The following is a 12,131-nucleotide window of genomic DNA, read 5'->3' on the forward strand; positions in this document are numbered from 1 at the left end:
AAACTCAACCAGTTCAGGGTGTACCCCGCCTCCTGCCCGATGACAGCTGGGATAGGCTCCAGCACGCCCGCGACCCTAGTGAGGAGAAGCGGCTCAGAAAATGGATGGATGGATGAAGGTCAAACTCATTCTGTATTCACTTTGAGCAGCCTCTCAGATTTTTGAGGCGACAAAAATAAGGGTCATAGTCAAAATGGTAAAAAAAAAAAAAACAACAACAAAAAATAGGACAATTCTGATCAACTGTAACAATATGCCAGATGGTGTCTGAATTCCAACTCAGCATGCTGATCTTTGGCCCATTGCCCAAACTTAGAAGGTTGAAACCGTCGTTTTGTCCTTGTGTAAGTAACACCCGGGTCACGCTCGGGATGTCTGCTGGGAATCAGTGCACAACTTGGCTGCAACATGACAATGGATGCCCTTCACCACTTCAGTTCAGACATACAGCTGGTCATTAAACCAGCCTTGTGCCTCACATCCGTAAAGGGCCCATCTAATACTGTAAACATAGAAATAATTCCATATTCTGACCTTAAAAACGATGTCTGCAGAAAATAATCCCCCCCCAAAATAAACTCAATAGTAATTTTAGGCTTTTTTTCTTATTACATGTTTGATTTCAGCCAGATTTTGACCCGCCCACATTTAGGTCATAGCCTCCCTGATTGACACATCAGCCTGGTGACGTCACAAAATGACCAGCACATTTCCTTATATTTGTATGTGTTCTTGGTTGCTTCACAAATTGATACTCTTGGTCTGTCCCCACTTCGTCTGTTATTTTTAGGCAATATTTAACAATTTAAAGTGGTTAAAGTAACTTGAGAACAAATCTGTAAATGCTCTTGAACTCTCAAAATCACTGAGAGCCTAGTTCCTTGTTCCGTGTGGCAAATTGTCGCCTATATTAAAGGTCTAGATGTTTTTTTTTTTCTTTTTTGACAATAAGTGAAAATTTAAAGGTTAGATACATTTGCGTAGGCTTGTTTTGATCGCTGTGATGCTTCGTTGCAGAAGAAAGCAAGTCGCACGAGGTAAGTGTGTGCAGATTCATTTCCTAGGTGTTTGTAAACTCAAGCAATATGGCTTTTTTTTCCTGAACAGTTGTCATTTCAGAGGTGGGCAGATTCTGCCCAACAGCAACGATATAAAAAGTATGAGTAAATATTGCCACTTTATAGTATAGTACATTCCTTTGTCCAAACCAGCTATGCAGCGCATTTGGTCTCCAGTTCTGTCGCTGACGTCACACCAGGACATGGTAGTGTATCAATTTTGGCAATGAAAAAGGGTTATTCCCAGGGCAATTAGTTATTGACCGATTGCTCCCAAACAGACTGATATTATTGGAAATGACTGCCAGTTCAATTCTCTGTAGCAAAAAAATACAGAAAGAGAATTTGTTAGTGAAATATAGGCCATCTGGATGCTATTGGTCCTTGAATTGTAATGAATCGGGATGCATTATGATTGGAGTGAATGTCATCGTGTTGCATCAGAGTAATTTAATACCGACAATGGTACCTTGACTAACAAGTTCATTAAGTTCTGTGACTAAGCTTGTATTCCTAGCTCAAATTGTGTGTGGCATGCGAGTTACTGGGTGGATTTTGTGACGTCCGTTTGCTATCTAGCGCAAGCGGTTATGAAGGTCACTCGTACCTCAAATTTTCCTCACAAAACAAAAAAATTGACCGAGCGACGGCTCAGATCGCAGAAAAAGTTAGTGAAAGTTGGTGCAATTGCAAGTCAGGGTAAAACTGTATAGTGAATGTATCATATTAGTCACAGTATTTTGAGATACTTTCTCTATACCGCACAATTTCAGAAGTGGTTTTAAAGTTAATCACCTGCAACGGAAAGTCAAAGTGAACGACTGATGTTCTCACACCATGTGGAGCAGTTGAGTGCTAAGAATTGACTGCTCCCACTGTACGTTCACATTATTGCTGTTCCACTCGTCTCATGTAGATGTTAGCAGCACACAGCTATTGTCAAAACAAATAAAAAGGTGTTTCTGCTGTCTATGGACATAAAATGCTAATGCTAAAAACAGTGTTAAAAACAAAGCAATGTGCTTCCCTTTTCATTTGTGCCTCGATCTGTGCTGAAAATGCAAAGAGTATACGCGTAACTTGTAAGATCTGTGTTGGGGCCGACCAAGTTTTTGACATGCCAGAAATTCATCTGAAATCTGTCATTCCTTGTTTGCCGCTGCACACTTAGCATGCCCGACTTAACCTTGAATCATCTCCAACTCAGAAGACACAGAATCAGGTTTCAAACTGTCATAATTCATAACTCAGTGTATGCCAAGATTTAGAGGCTTGAGGCTGGAAAAACATGGTACAAATGCAAGATTTTGCCCCAAGCACACTCTACGCTAAACCTCAAAATGTCATATGCTGGGACTGTCATAAACCAATTAACAACTGTATATGAACACAAGCAATTAAAAAGTAAATTTTCCATATTATATCCTCTTTAATGCTGGAAAAGCTTGGTATGAATGCTCGATTTTGTAAGAGTACTTATCCCTGACTGTCTGGTCAGTCGCTGTTGTGGGTAGTCCGCGGTCCTGACATGGCAAGAGCCAAGCCTTCTGGGGAGGCTTAATTCACATAGTGTATGCCCAGGACAAATTGTTGATGTATTTATGTGGATATTCTTGAAAGACTTCTCTGAGTGGTATAATTGCTACATTTTGCCTAAGAACTAGATTATTTCTTGTTACAGGCACTTTGGTATACATGTTTAATTTTGCTGAAGTACTTGATGATCCCTGACTAACTGGTATATCACTGTAGATGGCAGTCCAATGTCCTGGTGGCTGGACCGACGCGGCGAGAGGCGGAGCTACTGGGGAGGATTTCTGCCGGGAATCCAGCAATGCTCCTGCAGCCTGGAAGAGAATTGTGTGGACATGAACTACTTCTGCAACTGTGACGCCGACACAGACATATGGTATGTTACCAAGAACTCAGTGACTCGCAGTGATCTCGAGATTTGTTTTGATTCACCTTCCTTTAGTGATGTTGTGAAAATTTTAAAACAATATCATTAAATGCTTACGATATGCATGCTACCCATTTGGATTAATTCAACGTTAAAGCTGAACTCTACCCACTGCTTACAGATAATAATTAAAACTATTTGAAATTTTGCGAGGAGTAGCTAAAGCTTCATTTGAATTTCACTGTATTAAACGCTTGAAGTGTCTTTGCATTTTGTGCATTAATCCACTCCAAACTCCAAATCTAGCCTGGATTCAGCTCTGTTTGCATATTTCCAAAGGCGCTTGTCTCCCTTGTGATGAATTGCTTTAATGTCTTTACTCCTGCCTTCTGCGCTAATGCAGAAGAATGGGAGCCTTTATCTCAGTTCCCGTCGAGGCGTCCGGGCCCCGAGGGACCGCCATCCCTCTGTTTGTGTTTGCTTATTCCCTCATTTGTTCGATGTCTGTCACAGGGCCAACGACACTGGTGTCCTCTCCTACAAAGACCACCTACCAGTGAGCCAGATAGTGATCGGAGATATCGGCAGAGTCGGCTCACAGGCCATCTACCACATCGGCCCTCTACGTTGTTATGGAGACAGTAGGTGATCACTCATATACTGAATGAATGACTTGACTACAGGCAGGAAAATTACTGTTCGGGAAACTTGGTCTTGGTGTTGGATTTATCTTACCCAACATTATAAAAAATAGACACAAAAGGAATGAAGACACTGGTTTCTTTTTCTCATGAGGAGGGCGTATGGGAGATTGTTCAGATCACAGCCTCTCAACACGCTCTAACAATCTCCCCCGTCGCTCTTGCATTTATTTGAAAATAGGAGGGTTTTTCCCAGACATAATGTTCTAAACAATAAGACACAACACAAAACATTGGACCAACACCTGTCACGTCCCCGACCACATCCGATCACGTCCTTGGTCCAGGCGCCCTTCCATCGGATGATGCGGAGTCATCTTTTTGAAGGCGAGACATCTAAAATCATCCATAATACTAATGGAAGCTAAGCAAATAAATGATAACTTCTAGAATATATTTAACACTTGGTCACAAGGAACAGACTGAAGAACAAATAAGTTAGTAACTAACTCATTTGTTCTCGTTTTCATCATGGCTCACTCTATTTTGTAATGTAATGCTTTTTGTCCACGGGCCTCTGTTAGAGCCACATTTCCTCCAACTGGTACACTTCAGTTTGCGGATAACCATACGAGAAATAAATATTTTGAGAATGAAGTCAAAATATTAAGGGGAAAAAAAGACCGATTTTTTTGTCTTGTAATATTATACCTACAAAATGATTTTTTTCTAATAAAATTCAGACTTTTCTAAACTAAATACAACATTATCCTCATAAAATAATATATATATATTTTTAAATAGAACTTTATTTTTATAATATTAGTGCCTTTTCACACAAAACATATAAAACATATTTTTGTATTACCACTACTCTTCGAAAAGATAGAGCTATATTTCTGGAAAAATAGGACTTCATTGTCATCTTATTATGTCTGAAAAATATACTGTATATGTGACTTTATTCTCAGAAAGTGCAAATTTTTAAAAAGAGTGCACAAGACGACTGTTTTTAAAAACGAAAATACAACTTTGTCCTCATAATAAACTCTTTTGGAAAACATTTTTGTTCAAAAATATGACATTTTTTGTAATAATACAACATTTTGGTGAACATATGACTTTATTGTCATAATATTATCTATTTTCCACACCGCTTATCCTCACTAGGGTCACAGGCATGCTGGAGCCTAACCCAGGTAACTCTGGTCGAGAGGCGGGGAACACCCTGAACTGGTCGCCAGCCAATCGCAGGGCACATAGAGTACAAATAAACAACCATCTGCAATCACACTCACACCTACGGCCACTTTAGAGTCTTCAATTAACCTACCATGCATGTTTTTGGGATGTGGGAGGAAACCGGAGTATCCGGAGAAAACCCACGCAGGCACGGGCAGTACAAACTCTACACAGGCGAGGCCGGATTTGAACTCGGATCCTCAGAACTGTGAAGCAGATGTGCTAACGAGTCGCTCACCGTGCTGCCCCGCCTAGTAATATTATAACATAATATTTTCAGAAGAAAATATTACTTTTGGCTACAAATACTTTATGAATGATATCACTACTTTTTCAATAAAAAAATTACTTAAAATACATAATAAATTTTTCTCAACAAAACATTATTCTCTCAATATTACAACTATATTCCTGTAACATTGGGTCTTTTGTACCTTTGTTTCATTTTATTGTGGCTACTCCTCAATACAGTTCTCGGAGTGCTCGTTCTACACTCATCCGACTTACCTACAACATATGGATTTATTTCTGTCTGTTTCTACTTCAGGGTCCATGTGGAATGCAGCCACTTTCTACCAGGAGTCGTCTTACCTCTATTTCCCCACCACACAAGCTGAGCCCGCCTCAGACGTCTCCTTCTACTTCAAAACCAGCGCCCCCTCAGGAGTTTTTGTGGAGAGCCTGGGCCTCAAAGATGTTGTCAGAGTGGAGCTCACCTGTAAGTCAACAGTCGTGCTCCATAACAAGGGCAACAATCCACAAGAGCACGACGGCATTTTTGTATTGTGTTATACTGTTGTAAACTTGCCGGCACGGTGACGGACTGGTTAGCACATCTGCCTCACAGTTCTGGGGACCGGGGTTCAAATCCCGGCCCCGCCTGTGTGGAGTTTGCATGTTCTCCCCGTGCCTGGATGGGTTTTCTTCGGGCACTCCGGTATCCTCCCACATCCCAAAAACATGCATGGTAGGTTAAGTGGAAACTCTAAATTGCCCGTAGGTATGAATGTGAGCGCAATCGAATGATTGTTTGTTTCTATGTGTCCTGCGATTGGCTGGCGACCGGTGCAGGGTGTACCCCACCTCCTGCCCGAAGATAGCTGGGATAAGCTCCAGCAGCCCGTGACCCGCGTGAGGAGAAGCAGTTAAGAAAATGGATGGATGGATGTTGTAAACTCTTATCTAAATATTTGCTGCACTGCATGAATATTATTTCAGCTATTAGGGCCTCTTGCACAACAAATATAAACCCAAAGTCCAGTGATATATATATGCAGAGTAGCCGGCACGGTGGGCGACTGATTAGGACATCTGCTTCACAGTTCTGAGGACCGGGGTGCGAATCCCGGCCCCGCCTGTGTGGAGTTTGCATGTTCTCCCCGTGCCTGGGTGGGTTTTCTCCGGGCACTCCGGTTTCCTCCCACATCCCAAAAACATACGTGGTAGGTTGATTGAAGACTTTAAATTGCCCATAGGTGTGAATGTGAGTGCGAATGGTTGTTTGTTTCTATGTGCCCTGCGATCGACTGGCGACCGGTTCAGGGTGTACCCTGCCTCCTGCCCGAAGATAGCTGGGATAGGCTCCAGCAGTCCGCGACCCTAGTGAGGAATAGCGGTAAAGAAAACGGATGGATGGATATATATATATATATATAGAGAGAGAGAGAGAGAGAGAGAGAGAGAGAGAGAGAGAGAGAGAGAGAGAGAGAGACAGAGAGAGACAGAGAGAGAGAGAGTGGGGCAAAAAAGTATTTAGTCAGCCACCAATTGTGCAAGTTCTCCCACTTAAAAAGATGAGAGGCTTGTAATTTTCATCATAGGTATATCTCACCTATGAGAGACAAAATGAGAAAAAGAATCCAGAAGATCACACTGTCTGATTTTGAAAGAATTTATTCGCAAAGTATGCTGGAAAATAAGTATTTGGTCAATAACAAAAGTTCATCTCAATAATTTGTTATATACCCTATGTTGGCAATGACAGAGCTCAAATATTTTAAGTCTTCACAAGGTTTTCACACACTGTTGCTGGTATTTTGGCCCATTCGTCCATCCAGATCTCCTCTAGAGCAGTGATGTTTTGGGGCTGTCGCTGGGCAACACAGATTTTCTATGGGGTTGAGATCTGGAGACTGGCTACGCCACTCCAGGACCTTGAAATGCTTTTTACGAAGCCACTCCTTCATTGCCTGGGTAGTATGTTTGGTGATCATTGTCAGGCTGAAAGTCCCAGCCACGTTTCATCTTCAATGCCCTTGCTGATGGAGGGAGGTTTTCACACAAAATCTCACAATACATGGCCCCATTCATTCTTTCCTTTACACGGATCAGTCATCCTTGTCCCTTTGCAGAAAAAGAGCCCCAAAGCATGATGTTTCCACCCCCATGCATCATAGTAGGTATGGTGTTCTTTGGATGCAACTCAGCATTCTTTCTCCTCCAAACACGACAAGTTGAGTTTTTACCAAAAAGTTCTATTTTGATTTCATCTGACCAGATGTCATTCTCCCAATCCTCTTCTGGATCATCCAAATGCTCTCTTGCACAGTGTTCCCCAACCTTCTTTGCACCGCGGACCGGTTAGGAGTTGGCATTTTTCTCACCTATACGTACACACACGCTTGCCTCGCTTCTGCTTCCTCCTTCGCCTTTCGTGGTGCGTCTACTATGGGCGCGATGCAGGAGTGGGGGTCGGAGTTATTGTAGGCACCCAGACCAGACTGCAGTTCCGGGCCTGGACATGTACTGGCTTAACCAGGGGGACACGTCTGGCACTGCAGGATTTGAGTCCCTGGCAGCGTAGTGTTTTACTGATGGAAGCCTTTGTTACGTTGGTTCCAGCTCTCTGGAGGTCATTCACTAGGTCCCCCCGTGTGGTTCTGGGATTTTTACTCACCGTTCCTTTGATCATTTTGACCCCACGGGGTGAGATCTTGCGTGGATCCCCAGATCAAGGGAGATTATCAGTGGTCTTGTATGTCTTCCATTTTCTAATAATTACGCCCACAGTTGATTTCTTCACACCAAGCTGCTTACCTATTGCAGATTCAGTCTTCCCAGCCTGGTCTACAATTTTGTTTCTGGTCTCCCTTGAAAGCTCTTTGGTCTTGGCCATAATGGAGTTTGGTGCAACTGTTTGAGGTTGTGGACAGGTGTCTTTTATACTGATGAGTTCAAACAGGTGCCATTAATACAGGTAACGAGTGGAGGACAGAGGAGCCTCTTAAAAAAGAAGTTACAGGTCTATGAGAGTCAGAAATCTTGCTTGTTTGCAGGTGACCAAATACTTGTGTGTGTGTGTGTGTATATATATATGTGTGTGTGTGTATATATATATATATATATATATATATATATATACACACACACACACACACACACACACACACACACACACACACACAGAGTGGGTACGGAAAGTATTCAGACGCCCTTAAGTTTTTCACTCTGTTTTATATTGCAGGCATTTGCTAAAATCATTTAAGTTTATTTTTTTCCACATTAATGTATACACAGCACCCCATATTGACAGAAAAAAAACAGAATTCTTGAAATTTTTGCAGATTTATTAAAAAGGAAAAACTGAAATATCACAAGGCGGCACGGTGACCGACTGGTTAGAGCGTCAGCCTCACAGTTCTGAGGACCCAGGTTCAATCCCTGGCCCCGCCTGTGTGGAGTTTGCATGTTCTCCCCGTGCCTGCGTGGGTTTTCTCCGGGCACTCCGGTTTCCTCCCACATCCCAAAAACATGCATTAATTGGAGAGACTAAATTGCCTGTAGGCATGACTGTGAGTGCGAATGGTTGTTAGTTTCTATGTGCCCTGCGATTGGCTGGCAACCAGTTCAGGGTGTACCCCGCCTCCTGCCCGATGACAGCTGGGATAGGCTCCAGCACGCCCGCGACCCTAGTGAGGAGAAGCGGATCAGAAAATGGATGGATGGATGGATGAAATACCACACAGCCATAAGTATTTAGACCCTTTGCTCAGTATTTAGTAGAAGCACCCTTTTGAGCATATGCAGCCATGAGTCTTTTTGGGAATGATGCAACAAGTTTTTCACACCTGGATTTTATTTGATCATCTGCCATTCCTCCTTGCAGATCCTCTCCAGTTCTGTCAGGTTGGATGGTGAACGTTTTTCAGGTCTCTCCAGAGATGCTCAATTGGGTTTAAGTCATGGCTCTGGCTGGGCCATTCAAAAACAGTCACGGAGTTGTTCTGAAGCCACTCCTTCGGTATTATAGCTGTGTGCTTCGGGTCAGTGTCTTTTTTTTAAGGTGAACCTTCAGCCCAGTCTGAGCACTCTGGAGAAAGTTTTCATCAAGGATATCCCTGTACTTGGCCGCATTCATCTTTTCTTCAATTGCAACCAGTCTCCCTGTCCCTGCAGCTGAAAAAAACACCCACAGCATGATACTGCCACCACCATGCTTCACTGTTGGGACTGTAATGGACAGGTGATGAGCAGTGCCTGGTTTTCGCCATACATCTTTTCCTTTCGGCTTGTCCCTTTAGGGGTCGCCACAGTGCGTCATGCTTTTCCATGTAAGCTTATCTCCTGCATCATCCTCTCAAACACCAACTGCCATCATGTCTTCCCTCACGACATCCATCAACCTTCTCTTTGGTCTTCTCTTTTAGCAAACTCCATGCGGGGTTTCATGTGTCTTCCACTGAGGAGAGGCTTCCATCGGACCACTCTGCCATAAAGCCCCTACTGGTGGAGGGCTGTAGTGATGGTTGACTTTCTAGAACTTTCTCCCATCTCCCAACTGCATCTCTGGAGCTCAGCCACAGTGATCTTTGGGTTTTCTTTACCTCTCTCACCAAGGCTCTTCTCCCAAATCGTTCAGTTTGGCCGGACGGCAAGCTCTAGGAAAGGTTCTGATCATCCCAAACAACTTCCATTTCAGGATTATGGAGGCCACTGTGCACTGAAGAACCTTAAGTGCAGCTGAAATTATTTTGTATCCTTGGCCAGATCTGCCAGAATTCTGTCTCTGAGCTCTTGAGGCAGTTCTTTTGACCTCATGATTATCATTTGCTAAGACATGCACTGTGAGCTGTAAGGTCTTATCTAGACAGGTGTGTGGCTTTCCTATTTAAATCCAATCAGTATAATCAAACACAGCTGGACTCTAATGAAGGTGTAGAACCATCTCAAGGATGATCGGAAGAAATGGACAGCACCCGAGTTAAATATGAGTGTCACAGGAAAGGGTCTGAATACTTATGGCTGTGTGATATTTCAGTTTTTCTTTTTTACATTTCAACAATTATGCTTTTTTTCTGTCAATATGGGGTGCTGTGTGTACATTAATGAGGGGGAAAATGAACTTCAATGATTGTAACAAATGGCTGCAATATAACAAAGAGTGAAAACCTTAAGGGGGTCTGAAAACTTTCCGTACCCACTGTATACACACACACACACACACACACACATATATACACACACAGACATATATACACACATATATACACACACACACACACAGACCCTTTCCAAAAAAAAATAGAATATCATGAAAAAGTTTATTTATTTCCAGAATTCCATTTGAAAAGTTAAACTTTCACATATTATAGATTCAGGGCCCACAATTTAAACAACTTCAAGTATGTATTTGTTTATTTTTACATAATTTGGGCTTCCAGCTCATAAAACACACGAAATCAGGAATTTAAAAAATTATAATACTGTGAAGAAATCAGCCCAAATGTTGCAGGCCATTAATGTTTTAAACTGAGTGTCACACACTAATCATCTACTAAACTCAAAGCACCTGCACAGGTTTCCCCAAGTGTCATTAAATTGCTTCAGTTTGGTTCAATTGTCTCAGTTGGGTTCAATATGGGGAAGACTGCAGACTTGACAACTGGCCAGAAGACCATCATTGATACCCTCCATAGGTTGCGTAAGCCACAAAGGTTCACAGCGAAGGAGGCTGGGTGTTGACAGACTGCTGTGTCCAAGTATATCAATGGAAGGACAAAATGTGGCAGGAGAAGATGCACCAGCAAAAGAGATGTCCATGGGCTTCAGCGGATTATCAGAGTGGAATGTGGAGGGAGTCACACCTTCAAAAACCACCACATTCAGACGCATCCGGGAGATGGGCTACAACTGTCGGGTTCCTCGGGTCAAGCCACTTCTGAGCTTGAGCCAACGTAGGAAGTGTCTCAACTGGGCCAAGGAGAAGAAGGAGTGGACTGTTGGCCAGTGGTCCAAGGTCCTCTTTTCTTATGAAAGTAAAGTGTGCCTTGTCATTCGAGAATCAAGGTCGGAGGGTTTGGAGGAAGACGGGTGAAAACAGAACTAAAGCTGCTTGAGGTCCAGTGTGAAATATCCATAGTCAGTCATGATTTGGGGTGCAATGTCCAGTGCAGGTGTTGGTAAACTCTGCTTTCTTAAATCCAAGGTCACCGCAACAGTCTACCAGAGTGTTTGAGGACTTCATGATTGCTGAGGATCTGTATGGAGATGCAGAGTTCCTCTTCCAGCAGGACCTGGCCCCTGCCCATACCGCCCGAAGCACCAAAACCTGGTTTGATGCCCATTACATCACAGTGGTTGACTGGCCAGCCAACTTGGCGAATCTGGGTATTATCAAGAGGAAAAAGAGGGGCACCAAACCCAAAAACAAAGAAGAAATGACAGCAAGCATCAAGGAAATCTGGCCTTCCATAACTCCCACGTAATGCCACAGGCTGATTGCCTCAATGCTACGGCGCATCCAGGCAGTGATTAAAGCAAAGGGATTCCCAACCAAGGGTTGAAGATTAACATATCGTTTTGAAAGTACCATATTTTGATTGATTTAATGTGACCCTAATTTCTTTCTTTTTTCCTACAAAAACTGAGAAGTAAATGGTGATTTCTTCACAGTATTCAAATTATTTTGAATTCCTGATTTTGTGGGTTTATGAGCAGGAAGCCCAAATTATGTAAAAATAAACAAATTAATACTTGAAATTTTTAAATTGCGGGCCTGGAATCTATAATCTATGAAAGTTTTACTTTTTGAATGGAATTACTGAAATAAACTTTTCCATGCCATGCCATGTGTGTGTACGTGTATAAATATATAATATACCTCAGCTGAATGGGTAAAAAATGTTGAAAGTGCTTGAATTTGACCTCGATAAAGGCATACAAAGCCAGCGAGAGCTTTAGAATATTAGAAGCCTTCTTTGAGGGTAATGCAATCTGCTATGAAAATGAATGTAAATAATGAAAGAATGCACTCGGGCTCTGTGAGGCTTGTACTTGTCTGCCAGCATGACG

The 12,131-nt window shown here is 42.6% G+C and overlaps 1 protein-coding gene across 3 annotated transcripts in view; it reads left to right on the forward strand.

Moving 5' to 3' along the window:
• Positions 1-12,131, forward strand: part of LOC133486862 (contactin-associated protein-like 5) — a 192,033-nt gene that overhangs the window by 144,034 nt on the left and 35,868 nt on the right. For all 3 annotated transcript variants that reach the window (XM_061792623.1, XM_061792622.1, XM_061792624.1), the window contains 3 exons: positions 2,811-2,967; positions 3,472-3,599; positions 5,389-5,559. In XM_061792623.1, the coding sequence (XP_061648607.1) occupies positions 2,811-2,967; positions 3,472-3,599; positions 5,389-5,559 (456 nt within the window). The remainder of the gene's footprint in view (positions 1-2,810; positions 2,968-3,471; positions 3,600-5,388; positions 5,560-12,131) is intronic.

Source organism: Phyllopteryx taeniolatus, chromosome 12 (genome assembly GCF_024500385.1).
Source record: "Phyllopteryx taeniolatus isolate TA_2022b chromosome 12, UOR_Ptae_1.2, whole genome shotgun sequence".
Lineage (NCBI taxonomy): Eukaryota > Metazoa > Chordata > Actinopteri > Syngnathiformes > Syngnathidae > Phyllopteryx > Phyllopteryx taeniolatus.